Here is a 19,078-nt window from a genome sequence, read left to right as displayed (position 1 = left end):
TGACGGTTCATGGGCCACAGGGTCCAGCTGGGGAGTCCATGTAGACCTCGTGGGCTCAGTGTCCCCTTTTCCTCTCTTTTGGATGGATCAAAACTGAAACAATGGCCATTTCAAAGTAATTCCATTTGGGGCTGAATAGAAAGACACTTTAATGTGTATTTAAGATAGGTGTCCCTTTAAAAGAGTTTTTCATGATTTCACTTTACGTCTGGTCTCATTTCCTTCACTGTGTCCTAGGAAAACCCCTGTGTATTTCTGAAGAAATCAGAGTTTCTCATCTCACCTACCGCCTGCAGAAAACCACTGCTGACCATGTGGGTCACTTTGCTCCCGTGTGTCTTTCTCTCTCCTTCCTTTCCCCCTCACCCCCGCTAACTTCCTCCATCTCTCCCTCTTATGTATTGACTCATGTTTTATATCTCACCTTTTTAGTCTGATAGACCGTGACAGCTTTCCTATTCCACTGAAACTTTGAAAATTGTATCATTGCATAACATTTATTTGTGTAGCATTTATTTAAAGTTCTGAAAAATGTCACAGTCCATTTCTGCTCATTGGAGGGGACATGAACTCGTGGCCCCTGAGGGCTGGGGATGTAAGCTGGTGGCCCCTGCCTCTCGGTGGGCCATTCTCTCCTCTTCTCTTCCTCTTCCCCTCCTTGCCTCTGCACCAGAAGTTGGAGAATTTCATGTTGTTTGGCAGCTAGAGCTACAAAAGTTACTTGGTATTTGTTATCTTGCTCTTTTCTTTTTTCTTGTTTGGCTAAGTTTTCTCCCCCAAGTGAGAGAAACCAAGAGTAGTTTATTAGTACTAAAAAGTGATATTTATGCTGGGACTGATGAGGCCGCTCTCTTGTCATGAGATGATGACGATTACCAAACAAGGTTTTCACTAGAAGGGGGTTATTCTCAGTAGACTCAGATGAACGGATCGCCCTCTCCTTTTCAGTAGTGTGCTTAGCTAGCAATTGATTGTTCCCTGTCAAGGGCCAGAAAGAATGTCAGGGGGTCAGTAAGTTCAGCCCCTCTGATTCAGGCAGTGCTAAGTCCACAGGGGATTCGAGCCTGCTGCTGTCATTCTGAACTGGATTGTACAGCCAACATGATTTTTATTCTTTTGTTCTTCCTGTCTTTAGGGTTCTGGGGAGCCTTCTTTCTGCCCACAGAATAATAACTGACTCCAAGCAGCCCTTTGGTGACATGACGATTAAGGATTATGACAACGAGCTGTTACACATGGCTCACGACCTGGCTGTGAGGCTCCTCCCTGCCTTTGAAAACACCAAGACTGGGATCCCCTACCCTCGGGTAGGTGGACGGTTTCCATAACTCACCCCTTGCCTGAATGAACACTCTTTGTTGATGAATTTATTTGTGGGAAGGAGTGGGGCTGATGTGGGAGAGGAAATCCATGTCTTTGAGAGAATTTAGCCCTAAATATGATACACATCGGTTTTAACTCATTCAGCATTTACTGAACACCTATCATGTGCTAGGCATAGGACATATCTGACTTATCCTTCTTCTTAAGGAAGTTACGTTCCTCTGCTCAGTCAGTCTTCTTAACCCCTTTTACAGGTGGGATTTGTATCCTGTGCTACAACAAAACAGTGAGGGGAATTTGTCTTCGTTTCTGACCTGGGTCCATTTCCCCAGACACCCTCACATGTATACCATAGGAGTTCAGTGTATGTTGTTTCACGTGGATCTTTCAAATAAAGCCTGTACAGACCAGCAAGTTAGTTGCTGATTTAAATGCAACATCTGGAAGAAGATTCTGTCTTTGTGGTGTCTGATTTGCTGAGTCCAGAGCTCCTCTGGGAATTGAGTCAACCTCTGGGTAACCAGTGAAGAACTGCCAGACCTCGGGAGCCTCCATGATGGAACAGGCTGTCACGCTCTCGCTGGGTGCCCTTTCTCTCCCAGCCCGAGATTTGTTCATGTTTGCTAAGCAGGACTGGCTTCATAGTAGCTCACTTAAAATTTCTCCATGATTCCACAGCTTGCCTTTGTCCCCCATACCAAAGCCTAGTGCTGCATAACCATGAAGAGAACCTGGAAATCTGCTGAAAAGAGGCATATTAGTGAATAGTGTTATTGTGATTCCTCCAAGACTGGCTCTTACGAATAACACAGGGCTCTGGTGTTCGTATCATCTTGTTTGTGTGTTTTAAACTCGTTCCCATGTTTGTCTCGGACGTAGAGCAGGAGGCAGGGGCTGACTCAGCCTGCAGGAAGCTTGGTTCCTTAGTGGAGTGTGGTCGCTGTGACTTGGCCTCCTAGCCACGTGAGTTCCTTGACTGTTGCCACAAATCCTTTGTCTCTTCCTATCTCCAGGTGAATCTAAAGACAGGCGTTCCTCCCGACAGCAATAATGAGACATGCACGGCCGGTGCTGGTTCCCTCCTGGTGGAATTTGGGATTCTAAGCCGACTGCTGGGGGATTCCACGTTTGAGTGGGTGGCCAGGCGAGCTGTGAAAGCCCTTTGGAGCTTGCGGAGCAGCGACACGGGATTGTTAGGTGCGGGGACCCTGTCAGGTCTTGGTGCCGAGAGCATCACCCCCTTTCCTTTCCTCTTCTCTGGGGCCCTCCCTCCTCTCCACTCCTTTTTCCTTGTACCATGGAACCTGAAATTGACAACTCAGAGAGGGGGGCCCTCAGTGTTTCTCCGTGTGACTTTTCTTAGAGGGAGGCTGGAAGGTTTGATGGCATGGAATCATGCTTTTCCTATCTGAGGGCTCTCTTCCGATTTGAATCCCTTGGCATATTCCACTTGAAAATAATTGTTAATGGGAATGCTATAAAAAGAGCTGCCTCAGAGGCAAATGATGTTGCTTCAGTATGAGGTTCCAAATATAGGAATTTAGAGCTAACTGGTAGAGTGACTTTCTCCTTTACAGAAATCTCGCCGTATGATAGGAGGTTGAAAGTCAGATTAAACCAGTATTAGATTTTTCTTTTTTTCCTCCAGAATTTTGGTCAAGACATTATTAAAAAATTATTTCAAACATACTGAAAAATTCAGTTTCCTATTGAAGTAAGAGAAAGGTTCATGAATAATGAGCCCTTATGTACTCATTATTTATCTTCAATAATTATTCGTATTTTACTAGCTCAAGATGTTATCTTAAAATAGGTTGTTGCCTCTTATAACTGTCTTATTTTGAGAAATATTTTCTTGTCACTGGGAGGGAGCTGGATTGGGGGTCCTGGAGCCTAGAGTGTCATTGCAAAAGTACTTCCGTTTAAAAGTGATTTTCGATTATTCCTTAGTTTCTCACAAATTTGTTGTATTTAACAACAGGAAAAATAAAATAGTCTCCCCATTTTTCACCCAGTGTCACCCCAAACTGTCAACTTTAAAATTTTCCATAAGCCCTTGCAGCCTGTCACATGAAACTTTTGTATACAGTACTTTTAAATTCTAATATAGATATTTTCAGTCTTCCTTCCATTTGTCAGATCACGCAAGAGGCCTTGTACCCTTGCTGCCTCTTCCCTGTGCGGGATGAAGGTACTGAGGGGCCATGGGGCTGAAGTAGGAGGCCTCCTGCCCCTCGGCCCTGGGTCCTGACGAGCTCCACTTATTTTCACAGGCAATGTTGTGAACATTCAGACGGGCCACTGGGTCGGCAAGCAGAGTGGCTTGGGTGCCGGACTGGACTCCTTCTATGAATACCTCTTGAAATCTTACATTCTCTTTGGAGAAAAAGAAGACCTAGAAATGTTTAATGCTGCATATCAGAGTATTCAGAACTACTTAAGAAGAGGGTATGTCTCCTCACCGCCTGTCTCCTTGTTCCGTTGAGCAAGCAGAATGTGTCATGAGGTATTCATGTTCTTCTCCACGCAATTCACAGGCTCTGGTCTCGGGCCTCGTTTTACTGCCTCCTAGTTGTTAGCTGGTCATCTGGGGATGAAGCGGTATATTGGCTCTTTATGGCTGTGTGACAAATTACCCCGAAGCCTAGTGGCTTAAACAGCGAATGTTCTCTCTCCAATTCTCACGAGGTCGCCCACAAGTTGCAGCCATGTCATGGCTTGGGCCAGGCTGGAGGGCTCCCTCCCAAGCTTTGGTTGCTCCCTGGCTGTGGCCGGAGGTCTCAGTTCCTTGCCACATGGACCTCTCCATAGGCAGCTCATGGCAGCTGGCTGCCCCAGAATGAGTGGTCTGAGAGAGACAGAAAGAGACCTTCCAGAAACCGCCCTGTGCTTTCACATCCTAATCTGGGAATGACAACCAGAACTTCTGCTGGACTGTTGGTCACACAGACCAAGGCTGATGCAGTGTGTGAGGGACAGCACAAAGGTGTGAAGGCCTGGAGGTAGGGGTCGCTGGGGGCTACTTGGGGAGTGGCTTGTGACAGCCCAGAGGCAGGGGTCGCTGGGGGCTACTTGGGCAGTGGCTTGTGACAGCCCAGAGGCAGGGGTCACTGGGGGCTGGGGGGCTGACAGCCCAGGGCAGTGGCTTGTGACAGCCCAGAGGCAGGGGTCACTGGGGGCTACTTGGGGAGTGGCTTGTGACAGCCCAGAGGCAGGGGTCGCTGGGGGCTACTTGGGGAGTGGCTTGTGACAGCCCAGAGGCAGGGGTCGCTGGGGGCTACTTGGGGAGTGGCTTGTGACAGCCCAGAGGCAGGGGTCGCTGGGGGCTACTTGGGGAGTGGCTTGTGACAGCCCAGAGGCAGGGGTCACTGGGGGCTACTTGGGGAGTGGCTGCCACAAGGAGTGACACGTCCCCGGTTTCTCAGGCTTTAACTGCACATAGAGCTGCCTTGTGGCACAGCTGTTTTGGTTCACTTTCCAGAGAAGTTAGGTTCAGTCTTTATACTTGATGAGAGGAAGGACAGTTACCACATTTTTTTCCCTTCTGTGTTTGTTTTCTTAGTAATTATTTTTTATTTTATTTTTAAATTAATTTTTATTGGAGTATAGTTGGTTTACAGTGTTCCATTAGTTTTTATTATACAGCAAAATGGCGTATTTGGTAAAAACAGTACTGTTTGCTGCTTGTCGGTTGTGCATTGAGGATGGCAGAGAAGTGCCATTTGAAGCTGCAGCAGCTTCTACCCTGTGCCTCCTCTCTCCTCCTGGGTCTTCCCCTGTGCACTTGGCGTCTATTAAGTGGCCAGAGCAAGTGACAGCTACTGAGTTGCCTGCTTGGTAGGATTTTCTCGGACACATTTCCACCCTAGCTGTTGTATGAACAGGCAAGTGCTATGTTTAGGTAAAAGGCTGTTTGGCCAGAGTTCAGTCCTTTTTATTTTTTAAAGCCCCTGCATTTACTAAATCGAGTGGTAATCCCTGAGCTCCTTGGCTCTGATGTGCTCCTCCAGGCCCAGACCCCGTGGTGTAGGATTCTATTAGAGACGAGACCCTTGTGCAGAAAGAACTAGGCTTCCCCACTCAGGTCAAGACTGACTCACTGTATATACCAAATTGAAAGTGAAAGTTGCTCAGTCGTGTCCAACTTTGCATCCCCATGGACTATACAATCCATGGAATTCTCCAGGCCAGAATACTGGAGTGGATAGCCTTTCCCTTCTCCAGGGGATCTTCCCAACCCAGTCTCCCACATTGTAGGCAGATTCTTTAGCAGCTGAGCCACAAGGGAAGCCCAAGAATACTGGAGTGGGTAGCCTAATCCCTTCTCCAGCAGATCTTCATGCCCGAGGAATCGAACAGGGGTCTCCTGCATTGTAGGCATTTACCAACTGAGCTATGAGGGAAGCCTTGTATGGAAATGCTTTTGCATTGGCTGGAAAATATACCAAATTACATGGAAATATTACTCAAACCTGCATGTCAAAGTGCTTTCTGCAAAGTGCAGTGACAAGTCAATGTGTTACGATGGCCAAGTTCAGAACTTTTGTCTTACAGTAGGTGTCATCTCGTGCTAGAGTACTGTATTGACAGGGAGAGGAGGTCTGTCTCCAAAGGCTTAAAGACTGTGTTGGGAGCAAAGGTTGATGTTGATTCCACTGAAGTGAAGCTGCTGGGGGCTGATGGAGGAACAGGGCTAGAGCTGTGTCTCTTCCTTCTCTCTGACCATTCTGCTTGGCTCCTCAGTCGGGAAGCCTGTAACGAGGGAGAAGGGGACCCGCCCCTCTACGTCAACGTGAACATGTTCAGCGGGCAGCTCATGAACACGTGGATCGACTCTCTGCAGGCCTTCTTCCCTGGACTGCAGGTATTTCACAATTCCGTTTGCTTAGTGAAAGAAGTCATTGGAAAGTGTTCTGCCCCCTCTTTTCTTTGTATGGTTCCAGAATGTTCTCTGGCTCCTTCAGATTTGGGCAGTTCATGGCACAGTATGTGTCCATTGTTCTCTTTGAAAATTACTCCGCACTGAATCAGCGCAAAGCCATGCCTGAAAAGTAACGGTGTAAAATTTCTGGATGGTCCATCTCTCAGTTGTCAATGCTTTGCTCATGAGGAGTTAGCCTCTTGTCCTCTGCAGTCCTCGGGAATGTGGCGCTGATGGCCAGATGGGGGGTGGCGTCTGTCCCACAGGCAGCTTTTGGGTTGGGTTTGTCTCCAGCTATGTTTGCGGATCAGATAGCCAGTGGGTGGAGGGGGAGCCCAGGGCCCATGTGTCACGTCCTGCCACTGTGAGAACCCCATCCTAGCCTGGGGCCCTGCGTCTTTCCCGCAGGTTCTGATAGGAGACGTGGAAGACGCCATCTGCCTGCACGCCTTCTACTACGCCATCTGGAAGCGCTACGGGGCCCTCCCCGAGAGGTACAACTGGCAGCTGCAGGCCCCCGACGTGCTCTTCTATCCGCTGAGGCCCGAGCTGGTGGAGTCCACGTATCTCCTCTACCAGGTACTGCTGGGAAGGCCTGGAGCAGTTGGTTCACAGGGAGTGCTTGCCGACAGGTGGAGAACCAAGTTACTTCACAGTGACCGTTGGGGTGACTGCCCGCCCAGAGCCTGGTGAGCGCGCAGCGTCAGCTGTGGTTCCACAGGACAGGGAAGGCGTCTGCGGTCACGTACGCATGTGACCCACATTCTGCAAAGCTGGCTCCTATCTTCACTCCAGGACTTGTTTCTCCCACCCTTAAAACAATCAAGAGGCACATTTGGTACTCACTGTTTTCCAAATATATTGGACCAAAGAACTCTCCCTGGGGAACGCATTTCTGTCCTCATGTACTGTGGAACCCTGGGCTGTGTAAATTATTCAGACGAACGAAGTCTGTTCCTTAGCTGGAAAGGGAATCACCTGGGATTCATCTGAATACCTATTTTTTGTTTAATCCTTTAAAAAAAAACAGTCTTTTTCTTTTGTGAAATTACTTGAATGCCAGAGGAAATGTCACTTTAACTGTGAAGAATCTTCTCCCCCACAGTTTAAGGCAGATATTTATACCTCTGTGCACGCCATGCATATATACACACCGAGAGCTGTCAGCCATTCGCAAATATAGCACCAGAGCTGCTCACTTTCTGAGAAGCTGGCCCTCCGTGTGTTCAGCAGCCGTATAATGACGTGTGTAGTGAGCAGGCCCTTGCAAGGAGATCTTACGAGCTCTGCTAGCAGGATTAGTGCTGTAGTTTATTTTTATTTTTTCATTTTGACTGCACTGGGTCTTCCTTGTGGTGCGTGGGCTTTGACTCCAGAGCGAACAGGCTCAGTGCTTGTGGCACATGGACTTAGTTACCCCATGGCATGTGGGATCTTAGTTCCCTGACCCAGGATCAGACCCATGTCCCCTGCATTGGAAGGAGGATTCTTAACCACTGGACCACTGAAGAATTCCCAGTGTTGTAGTTTAGATTTATTCAATAATTTTTTTTTTTTTAAAACACCGAATCCTTGCCATTTGCTTCTAAAAGAGGCAGAAATCCTGTGCAGCTGGTAATTGACCTCATGGGGGTAGAGAGACCTTGTGAGTTGTAACCTGTCAGAGGAGGAGCCAGCCTGTGACTCTGCCTCCCTGGACTCAGGGCCGAGTCAGGCCACTCACGCTCCAAGGGTGACTCTCGGGCACCATCTGTGGCCTCCCCTTAAGCTGAGGTCTGTTGCCCTTGGGTTTAGGCTCTTGGCTTCTGTCACTGTTTCTTTCCTCTTGCAGCTTCTTCTTCACATTGCCTATTTTCTTAGAAGCCAAAGAAATCTTCGGCTTTACCGCCTTGCCCTCTGAGGCCTCTCCCTGCACTCTCCTAATCCAGAGACAGTGACTTTGTGGTTGTTTGCTTCTGCTGCTCCTGCGGGCTTGGCACTGGGAATGGATTGTAGATTATCCCCAACTTTTAAACTTGTTTTGGGAGGAAAGTCTAGTCCTCCCAGAGAATTTTTCTTCCCCTCACAAAACCATCTATGAGCCTGTGACAGAAGAGGCAGCAGCCCCGGGTCTGCGTCCTGGGGGTGATTAGAGGACAGAGAGTGTGGAGGCTCCTGCAGATGCTTCAGAAATCTTGTCCCCAGGCAGTTCTTCCCAGCGCTGTGTGTGGAATGGAGGCAAAGTCCTGTTTTCTGTGCTCGCGGTTGAGGTTTCTGAAGAGTTCTCAGACAACACAGAAACTGGATTTGTCCTTAGACGCAGGACTGTCATGATGGGGGATCAGGAAAGCCAAAGGCAGGGGGTTGATCTGCCCTGGAAGCAGGCCTTCTTGCCATCCCCAGCCCGACATTCAAGTTAAGCAGGTTGGAGGTGCACTTTGACCAGAATTCACCGTATACCTTAGTCCTTTTAACGTTCGAGACCCTGCAGGATAAAGTGGCCGTGCCCCCTCGGGAAAGCCCCGCAGGCAGCACAGTGTGTATGGGTGGCGTGTCTCCCAGGCCCCCTGGATCACCTTCTCTCATGTTCTCTCTAGGCAACCAAGAATCCCTTCTACCTCCATGTAGGAATGGACATTCTGCAGAGTCTGGAAAAGTACACAAAAGTCAAGTTAGTTTCCTAAGTTCCTTCCTTTTCCTGTTGACCACTTTTATTCTGAGTCGTTCTGGGGTGATAATATTCTATTTGGTGTTTTACTCTTTAGAACAGACCCTTAATGTTAATTTTGCAGGGAGATTCCTTACTTCTTGTATAGTAGAACCTGCCTGTTATAGTGTGAATTAAAAAATTTTTTTTCACCTTTATTCCTGTAGAGTTCTAGCAGACTCTATGGACTCTTTTTAAGTAACTTATTTCCCTGTTATACAAATAATACATATGCTAAAAAGTTTAGGGAGTATAGAAAATATAGAGGTAGAATATTATCACTGTGATCTCCATGTGCAGAGATAACTACCATTAGCATTTAAGTATAGAGTCTTACACTCTTTTTTATACATTTATATATGTCTGTAATGTGTGTATATATGTATAAAAACTAAATTTTGTGACCTGCTTTTCTTAACCTAGTAATAAATAAATAAACCTGTAAAATAAATATTTTCTTACAAAATACTGTTTTAAACCATCCGAATGAGAAGTCAGTCTACAAGTACTGGGACATGAAATGTAAATCAGTCCTTTAGAATTTGTTGCCAGTCATTTTTCTTGGTGTCTTGTCACACTTTTGGCAAACACTCTCCACCACCTTCGTACCCCTTTCCCCACCATTCACCTAATGATTTGGCTGCCAGACCACTTTTTAATGAATTTGCAGACAGTCAGTTGAGGCTAAAAAAAAGGTAGCTTTTAAACCCACCCTGTTTCATTTTCCCCGGTGGCGTTTGATCATTTGGTTATTCTGTTAATAGATTGCTTCTGCCTCTTAAGTGAATGAGCAGGTGGGAGGGGCACTGTGGGACTGACCAGACGACTGTTTCGTAGGTGTGGCTACGCTACGCTGCATCATGTCATCGACAAGTCCAAGGAGGACCGGATGGAGAGCTTCTTCCTCAGCGAGACCTGTAAATACCTGTATCTGGTACGTGTGCTGTGAGATTGACCCAGAGTGTTTCATTCTGCTGAAAGCAAGCATGCCTTTTTTTTTTTAATGGGAGGACAATTGCCTTACAGAATTGTGTTGGTTTCTGTTGTACAACAGCATGAATCAGCCATAAGTATACATATGTCCCCTCCCTCTGGAATCTCCCACCTCCCCACCCCCATCCCACCCTTGTAGGTCATCACAGAGCATATTCCTGTGCTATACAGCAAGCAAGCATGCCTTTTGCCTCCATCTAACATACATGAGCAGGCACTGCTCCGTGCTGGGCATCTCGCTGGCCCAGGGGTGCCACCCTGTCAGAACAAAAGCACGTTGATGTGTCCTCTGTGGTTCCTGGCCTCATGGAGGAAGTACTGCCCAGGACACACACACACACACACACACACACACACAGGACACACACACACACACACACACACCTAGGACACACACACACACACACACACACACACAGACCTAGCGTCGCACAGCGTGTGGAATGCAGACGGCAGTTCTTAGAGGACCCTTGTGAGCCTGGGGGTTGGAACGTTCCTCTGAGGAAAAGAGCAGGGTCTCAGATCTCATTTTCCCTGACGTGTGTGCTCTCGTGAGACCCACAGCCCAGCCAGCTCTCTGTCCAGACATACATGCTCACCTGTTTGGGTAGAAACTGAACTTTTGGATCTGGAAGAAACCTTTGGGATCATCTGGTTGGTGTTCATTCTTCCCCTTGGGATCTGTCAACTCTGGAGGGAGGTCAGGGGACTTGCTTGCGTTCCGGGGGTGGTGACATGGCAGAGCAACCAGTCCTGACTCCTTGTCCAGTGCTCTTTCCACTCGGCTACTCAGCCTTGGACGTGTGAGGCATTTGCACCAGGGCATGAGGCTGCTTTCTTTCTCTCAAGGCTCCAAAGGTCGGGACTTCCTGGTGGGGAAACAGCATGGGGACCTTAGGCGAAGATCCAGAGATAGCCATCAGTGGTGATAGGTTCCCTGTATCTAGTTCAGTGGTTCCCAAGCCCAGGGGCAGCTGGATTGGAGTCACCCTGTTAAGATTAGAGCCATGTTGAGTTGGAAGCTTCAGAAGCAGGCACAGGCATCTGTCATTCTGCCAAGTGGCTCAGATGGTTCTTCCAGACATCCCGTCCTGCAGCCTGTGGTGTCTGGGATGTTCATGGGGCAAATCCTGGAGCGAATGAATGAAGGAGACCCCCAGGGTGTTTGAAGGGAAAGAACTCGGTCCGGTCATGGGGGGAGGGGGAGAACCTGGGCTGGCCCTGTTCTTCTCCTTCGAGCTGTGTAAACATAGACCAGCCCTGCTGAGTGTTTTTTTCTCATTTGTAAAATACTTGAGATGCCTGTAAGGTTTTTTCCCATCTTGAAGAGATCTGTTTCTACTTTTTGCCTCGTTTGTCATTTTTTGCACACCTGCCTTCTCCCACTCTGACCTGTCCCTACTCAGCTAGGTCTTTCTAGATGCCCTCGCTGCACGCTTCTTCACCCCCACATCTATTGCTGAAGGAAGGGACTGCCTTGGGTGCCCTGTTCCCACAGAGCCCATGTAGGAATGTGTGTCAGGGCCAGACCCTGGGGATCCAGTGAAGAATAAGCCATGTACCTCCTTCTCTATGGAGTTTTTACAGTTTAGGGCTGAGGTGGGGGCCAGTTCCTGAATCCCAGCACTTGAACTCTTAGGGGAGTGGGGCGAGGAGCATCATCTGGGGCCTATACAGACTAGTGTCACTGGGGTCTTAGGCCTGGGCTTTCTAACCTCTAGGTCTAGGTGGGGTCAGGGAAGTTCAGGCATCTGAACTTAAACACAACCGGTGATTCTGCCCCACGGGCTTCCCAGGTGCTGCTAGTGGTAAAAAATCTGCCTGCCAATGCAGGAGACGTAAGAGACGCAGGTTTGATCCCTGAGTCAGCAAGATCTCCTGGAGGAGGGCATGGCAACCTATTCCAGTATTCTTGGCTGGAAAATTCCATGGACAGAGGAGCGGGGCTGGCTACCAGTCATAGGGTCACAAAGAGGCACACTGACTGAAGCCACTTAGCACGCACACTTCACAGCCTGGGTTGGTCTGAGAGCTTAGCAAATTCTTATCTCTAAGTAGTCTGGCTCACCCCTATGAATTAGTTCCAAACATGCTACAATTGTATCTGTGTTTTTTTCCCCCCACTAGCTCTTTGATGAGGAGAACCCAGTACACAAATCTGGAACCAGATACATGTTTACAACTGAGGGACACATTATATCTGTTGACGAACATCTCCGGGAGTCACCCTGGAAGGAGTTCTTCTCTGAAGAGGGAGGGCCGGACCAAGTGGGAAAGTCTGGGCACAGGCCTAAACCTCAGGAGCTGAACGTCATCAACTCCAGCTCCAATGTAAGTTGCTGTCTCAAGGGGTGATTTATCCGTGGAGGAAGAGAAAACACTCCTCATAATATTGTCATCCAGGGGTCTTAACAGAATATTCTTGGCACCTGCAGCTTGGGTAATTTGAGAAGAGTTTCAGCAAGGGGCCGTTCTGTAGGTGCCATCAGGGTGTAAGGACACAGTGGGGGCAGCCGCCCGCCAGTGCTCCGGGCTGAGGGGCCGGTGGACTGGGTGGTCATGGGAGCCCTGATGCAGAGAAGCCTGTGCTGGGGGCGGCCTCTGGGCAGGAGCCGCTGCTCTGGGCCGGCTTCTGTGACTGTGTGGGAAGGGGGCTGGCAAAGTGAACATAGCGCTTCCAGTCTGCTGGAGCTTCTCGTGGGCCAGCCCCACCAGGAGCCCGAGGGCCGGGGAGCCTGTGCATAGCGTCCCTCGGGTCAGGATGTCCCTGGAGGTCCAGTGGTTCTGCTCTCCCAATGCAGGGGGTGCATGGTTGATCAGCTGTCAGGGAACTAAGATCCCACATGCCATGTGGTGTAGCCAAAAAATTTACAAAGTGCAAGACGTATCTGGCCTCATTTAAAGGGGGCGCTCAACTGGGCACTCCTGGACCATCCCCGAGAGCAGTGAGGAAGGTTTGGAAACACATCCTCGAGTCTTTCCTTTCAGCCAAAGGTAGTTGTGTTGATTTGAGCCCAGCAGGTTGGTCTGGATGTGGGCGCTGCATCCGGTGATAGAGCAAACCTCATGATCTCACAGTGCATCCTATGCCAGCTCCCTCCTCAGGAAAAGCCTCAGTTGCCAAGAGTCCTGCCACCTCCCCCCAGGCTACCTGGGTTAGGGCATGCCCTCTCATCCCAGACTGTACTTTTTCCTTTTGTGTCTCATTGAAAGTCTTTCAGTTTCTGAACTAAATCAACAGGCCAGAGCAGAGCAATGTCCTTGAAATTTCCAGTAGGCCATGGAGTGTAGATTAAATGAATAAAATACAACTGAGAAGGAAAGGGAAGGGCAGAAGGAAGAGTAACCGTCAGAGTCAGCATTTATAGAGTTCACATGTGCTGAGCACCAATCTAAGTGCTGAAATTAAGTATGTGAACTTCTCATAGCAGCCCTGGGAGGGGTAGGTAGTCTACGTGTCCGATTCGTAGCTGGAAGCAGCGAGGCACTGAAAGGTTCAGGTCACGGCGGAGCACATGGGGGAACCCAGACTCAGACTGGAGGAGATGCTCACATCACAGACCAGATCCCATTGTGCCAGGCGCCGGGGTTTGGGCCAGTCATTGTGGTCCTGGTGCTGGTTCGGCTCAGGGTCTGTTGTGGACAGAGATCTGCTCCCCCTGAGTGCTCGTCAGTAGGAGGCTGTGTAAAGTGCTGTTGGGACATGGAAGATGGAGAAATTAGCCTGCTGGCAAGCCAAGGAGGGCTTCACTCAGGAGCTTGCTTCTCAGTCGCTACTAGAATGATGAGGGGGAGGTTTCAGAGGGACAGGCAGAAGGCATAGTTCCTACAAAAAGCAGGAGCTGGGAGGGAGGGTGGGGACCACCCTAAGGACCTGTCAGTCTGGATCTTGCGGAGATGAGGCCCTGGGCAAGCGAGTTCCAGTGAGAGCAGCAGGAAAGTGTTTTTCTGAGGAGGGGCATGAATGTATGTGGAAACTGCTTCCACACAACACATTTGGTTCTCAAACTTAGGTCCCCTCTGAGAGAGAGGGAGAAGAAAGCTTTGCACTCTTAATCATGTAAACTCAGAAAAGCAACAGTTTTCAAATAGCCAAGGTTTTTTTTCTTTTTGCAATTCTAGGTCGGTTAAACACCCAAGGGATACAGCTTTTAGTCCGAACCATCTGTACTTGCATGCACGTATGTCTTTTTTTGGCCACACCTTGCAGCATGTGGGATCTTAGTTTCCTGAGCAGGGATTGAACCTGTGCCCCCTACAGTGGAAGCGTGGAGTCCTAACCTCCAGGGAAGTCCCTGGGTGCATGTCTTTAGTTTCCCTGGGTCTCTACATCTTCATCTGTAAATTACATCAGTGGTCCTAAACTGGAGGTACCTGTGTTCCTCAAAGGACATTGGGCAGTGTCTGGGGACATTGGTTGTCACAGCTGGGGGTTAGGGGTGAGGGGCATGTAGGTGGAGAGGCCCACGGATGCTGTTAACCATCCTGCAGTGCCCAGGATAGGCCCAAAGAGTCCACAGTGCCAGGATGAGAAACCCCAGGGGAGGTCATATGGTCACCCCTTCTGAGGGATTAACACACACGGTTTTAACTCATTCAAATGGTACTTCGTTGATTTTCTTTCCAGTGCAATCGGGTTCCTGATGAGAGGCGATACGCCCTGCCCCTAAAGAGCATCTACATGCGACAGATTGACCAGATGGTTGGCTTGATTTGATCTGCCCTCCCCCATGTGGTCTCCATCTGCAACCAGACCCCAAACAGCTGAACCCCGGGCCAGGCCGAGACCCAATCCAAAGTGGAGGAGGATGGAAGTCTGGCCATCCACGATGGTGTAGGAATTTTCTTTCCAGCTCCCCGCGCACATCTGGTAGATCCTTGCACACTTTAGTGTTTCTCTTCTGTTCAATAAAATGCCCGTTTGTCTTAAGGATATACTTTGAAGTGGAAAGGTACGTAGAAGTTGGCCTCTTACGATGTGCACCGTGGACAGGCTGTCTTTGGCTGGATCCTCAGAGCTTCCTACTTCGGAGTCTGTCGAGTCAAGTCTCCTCTGCCTGTGCTCGTGTGACTGCAGCCTGACTACCTCTCCACCAGAGGATTGTGAATGAATTTCTGTGCAACAGGTCCTGCGGTTCCCCTGACCGCTCTGTTTATTCTATTTTGTCATCCTCTCTCTGGATCACTGGGCTCCTTCCCAGGTCTCTCCTCTGTGACTGTCAGTCACGTGGGGAAGAATCCAGTTATGCATCTGTGCCCCGTGTGATTGTCAGAGTGACAAGATTATCTGCTCACAAAGGGAGCCAGATTCTAACAGGCAGTCTCTTAGGTTGTCACATCACCGTTCAAGAGCTTTACAGGTAGGTCTTCCAAGTGGTGGTCTCTGTTTCTCATGAGCTTACCTGAGGATCTCCCATGGTTTCAGAACCAGGTGCCTTTTAGGGAGAGAAAAATACCTGTGATCATCTGAGTCTTCATCTGCCAACCAAGGATTCTCAGTTCTGACCGTGTTTGGGTTGGGAGTGTTTTGTTTTCGTTTCCTGTGTCTAGTGCCAATTAGCCAAGTCAGGGAGAAAGAAATGACCAGATGACTTCCTGGTGTCCTTGAGCCGTTTCTCTGTGTAATACAGGCTTTCGATTAGTGCCTTATATTTTTGTTTGGGCCACTGGATGTCACAGCTGCTGCTATGGTTTTAGCAGGCTTGTTTCGTATTGCTCCATGGTGAGACCACAGTGAAAGGGGGATGGGATGGGGTATCAGATAGGTAGATTCTGAAAACTTCTTGGCCCATCCTTGCCTTTCAGCCTGCTATTTTAAGCAAGCATATATACGAAGGAAGTCGTGCTAAAGCGCCTCTTTTCTTTGTTGTCATTATTTCCTTAGCGAGAATGGACTATGTCTCTTTGAACTTGTGCAGAGTGCTCAGAGAAAGCAGAGGTGGGCTTGAACCCTGAGCTTGGCTTCCCTGTAGCGTCAGAGGTTGACATGAATCTCTGCAGAGAGGGTAGGAAGTCTCTTCAAAACCTCCAACTTCACCTGTCGTGTGTGGTGCCCCCGTTACTGCTGGCACACTTCAAATGATTTTATTTTAGTCTTTTTAAACCTAGAAGAGAGGGCTGTGTAAGCCATTGCATTTCCTATCAAAAGAGAGGAGTTTTATTCTTGAAAACTTGTGTTACTGTTTTTTAAAAATGGATATATAATTCAGTTCTTTGAAATTTCTAAAAAAGGGATTTTCAGTAATAAATGTCACAGTAATAAATGCCTGTCTTTTTAACATTTACTGTGCAAATTGTTTTAAAGGAAAAAAAAAACACATCAAATGCTTCTTATTTTACATTTTTTCTTCATTTTAGAAGCATTCTGTTTATCAACACTGTCTCATCTACTGAATAGAAAGTTTTCTTTGAGAATATCCTATATATTTTCAATGTTTTCGTTGCTTTGTTGAAACCAAAATATCCCATTTAAATACAAGTGGCCCTGCGCCTTTTCTCCAGGTTAACCAAGGTGGGACTATCAGTGAGCCTCTTGGGAGAATGGGGCACCTCAGGGAAGAAAGTGGGCCCTCCGTGATCACGCAGTGGTGTGATCACACCCCCACAACCCCCTCCTGTGGGCTTAGGCATCCCATCACCCCTCCCACTCTGGACCAGGGGCCAGGGCCTGAGTGTTGCAGAAGCATCTCAGGGCCACAGGTTGACGGAAGACGTGTTCCCTCTCAGCTTCCAGGCCCTGGACTTGTACTGGTTGTGAGTCTGAGGGTGAGGGGCTCATTCTCACCCTGGTTGCCAAGCTTTCAGATTGCCCTCAGTGACTAGATGCCAGAATGCCATCTCTTGCTAGTTACAAGAGAAGGTTCTCTGAGCCACATTCGAATCTTGCTTTCTTTTTGAAGATCAGAATGTCGACAACTGTGATGTATCCTGCAGGGTTTTTGCTGTTCCTTCTATTCTGTGTTGGAAGAGATCAGGGAGGGGAGGGCTGAGGAGAGGAGTGTCAGGGGAAGTCCCTTGCTCTGTTACTTGCCCTGGGAACACCCTGATCCCAAGCATGCCATGCTTTGGAACAGCCCGCACCATCCTTGCATTCCCATGCACAGCTAGTGTCTAAAGGCTCCGCTTTAGTTGACTCAATGAAAATGGTTTTGCCAAACCTTTGTGGGAAGCTACCTTACAGCTACCTTTGTGGGTTGAGTTGAAATCTACCCCCACAGAGTTCTAAATCGTTCCAGGGCAGGCTTCGCGGGTTGAGGTGGTGTAACTGAGAGATTCCATTTCCTGGAGAAGGAGGAGGTGATGAGGGAAGTGTTTGCTAGCTCTCTGATTGTCCTGGCCTGGGTGAACATCAGCTTCCATGTTCAAGTCTGTGCTTCAGAGCTTCTGCATCCCCAGGTTCTGAGGCTGTCCTGGGTCACAGGGCAAGAGCACACACTTTAGTAGTTTTCTAGGTATTTATGCTCCAGGATGGTGTCTGTGCAGATAGAAGTTAGTCTCTAGCTCCCTGGCTGGATAAGTGCCATGGTGCAGTCTGAGGGTCTCAGCTGAATTCCTCTCTTACCTCCACACCGTGTCCCCCACCAAAGGAAAACGCCCCTCAGCCATTTTCTTAGCTCACTTGATTGAATGATTGCAAACTGTCATCCTTTGCTTTGGGTTTCACAGACGCAGTATCAGACATTCCTTTTTTCCAGAGGTCTTTCTCTTTTGCTGATTTCAAATTTAATGCTGGTTAACAGGTCGGGCTGGATGATTGCCCTAGCCCTACAGTGGCTGAGCAGGAACTTTAGGGAAAAAAAAATCTTGATCTTTCTTTCCTTTTGCATTCCCAGACATCCAGCTCCTTCTCTAGTGCCTGTTCCTGCAGGGCAGGGACTCTTATGAAAGTGAGAAGGGAGGGGTGGGTCTCTGGGCTGTGTCTCCAGGTTTTATAGGGCTCAGGGTTGCGTTCCCAACTTGAATCTGGATGTGAATCTGGCGAGAATGTCGAGTACCTGTGGACCTTCCCAATTCATTACCCGCTTCCCTCTTTCTGAGAGGCAGAGAAATATTTTGAAAGGTATTTTTAGTTTTAAATAGCAAAACACAAGCTGTATTTTTTATTTATTATGCCCAAGAAAGGTAAATCTGTTTTTACAAAAGGAAAAAAATCTAGAGTTGGAAACTCTGGGAAAACCTATTGAAATACACAAATGCTTCTGTCTGTAATGTGCAATATGCTTTGCAACTATAGATGATATTTTATGTGTAATCTGTAAATAAGAAATGTATTTAAATTAAAAGGGAGCTTTTTGTAAAAGGACCAAATGTTCTTTTATAAATGTACTAAGAAATATCTTGCTCTTGGAAATTTATTAGGATTTTTATGAGTAATTTTTATTAAAAGAATTTTTTTTTTTTTTTTTTTGAGTTGTCATTTTGTTTCTCTTTTATGTACTTAACATATGCACATTATATAGAGGGCTAACACAAGGAGCACAGTCTTTAAGGGAAACATAAAACTGGATGAATAAAAACTTTATTTTGTTTTTTTACAGCTCAGCCCTGACTAATACCACTCCACTTTGTCTGCCACGCCATGATTTAACCGTCCTTCACATACGGGTCAGAGCCACTCTTGATGACCTTTGTTCTGTCCCTACCCTCTTTACCTTGGCCTCTTTCTCCCAGGCACTGACTCACTCACAATTCTTGCTGTCATTTATCCAAGTCTTTCTACAGCCTGGAAGCAGTTCTCTCTGTTACCTTAAGCACGGCAGTTCCTTTCTCCCAACTTCTTACAGGTTAAGATGGGATTCATGGTCCAGAGGAAGCGCGAGCCAGGAGGGTTTCGGAGGGGTGGCCCCTGTGCCTACTGCTGCCTGAGTCATGACAGTGTCTAGAAGGAGGTTGCTGACTTGGTCCCTGTGAGATCCTGCTGTGCTAGTTCTGTGTCGTGGCAATTTTGATGGGCCTTTGTAAAAATCATGAATTGCTACAGGGTAAAGAGTAGTCTCGAGATGGAAAGTGCCTGCTGATACCAGAATGCACGCCCATGTAAGGCAGGGTGGGTGTTTATGAAGTCCCATGGGTTAGTCTGCCTGAAAAGCCGAGGCCAGCCCAGGACGCCTGTGGACAGTTGAAGAGCCATGGATCCCGCCTCGGCCCCGCCTTCC

The 19,078-nt window shown here is 48.1% G+C and overlaps 1 protein-coding gene across 2 annotated transcripts in view; it reads left to right on the top strand.

Moving 5' to 3' along the window:
- EDEM1 (ER degradation enhancing alpha-mannosidase like protein 1) overlaps nucleotides 1-18,326 on the top strand; it is a 28,513-nt gene extending 10,187 nt beyond the window's left edge. The window contains exons 4-12 of one of the 2 annotated variants that reach the window (XM_070360339.1): nucleotides 1,136-1,307; nucleotides 2,337-2,520; nucleotides 3,597-3,771; nucleotides 6,067-6,187; nucleotides 6,653-6,823; nucleotides 8,821-8,894; nucleotides 9,768-9,864; nucleotides 12,051-12,254; nucleotides 14,551-18,326. In XM_070360339.1, the coding sequence (XP_070216440.1) occupies nucleotides 1,136-1,307; nucleotides 2,337-2,520; nucleotides 3,597-3,771; nucleotides 6,067-6,187; nucleotides 6,653-6,823; nucleotides 8,821-8,894; nucleotides 9,768-9,864; nucleotides 12,051-12,254; nucleotides 14,551-14,640 (1,288 nt within the window). In that variant the 3' untranslated portion in view covers nucleotides 14,641-18,326. Of the gene's footprint in view, nucleotides 1-1,135; nucleotides 1,308-2,336; nucleotides 2,521-3,596; nucleotides 3,772-6,066; nucleotides 6,188-6,652; nucleotides 6,824-8,820; nucleotides 8,895-9,767; nucleotides 9,865-12,050; nucleotides 12,255-14,550 lie in introns of those variants that run through there. The other variant, XM_070360340.1, reaches the window with a different exon arrangement.
- Nucleotides 18,327-19,078: the final 752 nt, after the last annotated feature.

This window comes from Bos mutus, chromosome 22, assembly GCF_027580195.1.
Source record: "Bos mutus isolate GX-2022 chromosome 22, NWIPB_WYAK_1.1, whole genome shotgun sequence".
Lineage (NCBI taxonomy): Eukaryota > Metazoa > Chordata > Mammalia > Artiodactyla > Bovidae > Bos > Bos mutus.
The sequence above is the reverse complement of the archived record's forward strand: the minus strand, read 5'-3'. Positions and strand labels throughout refer to the sequence as shown.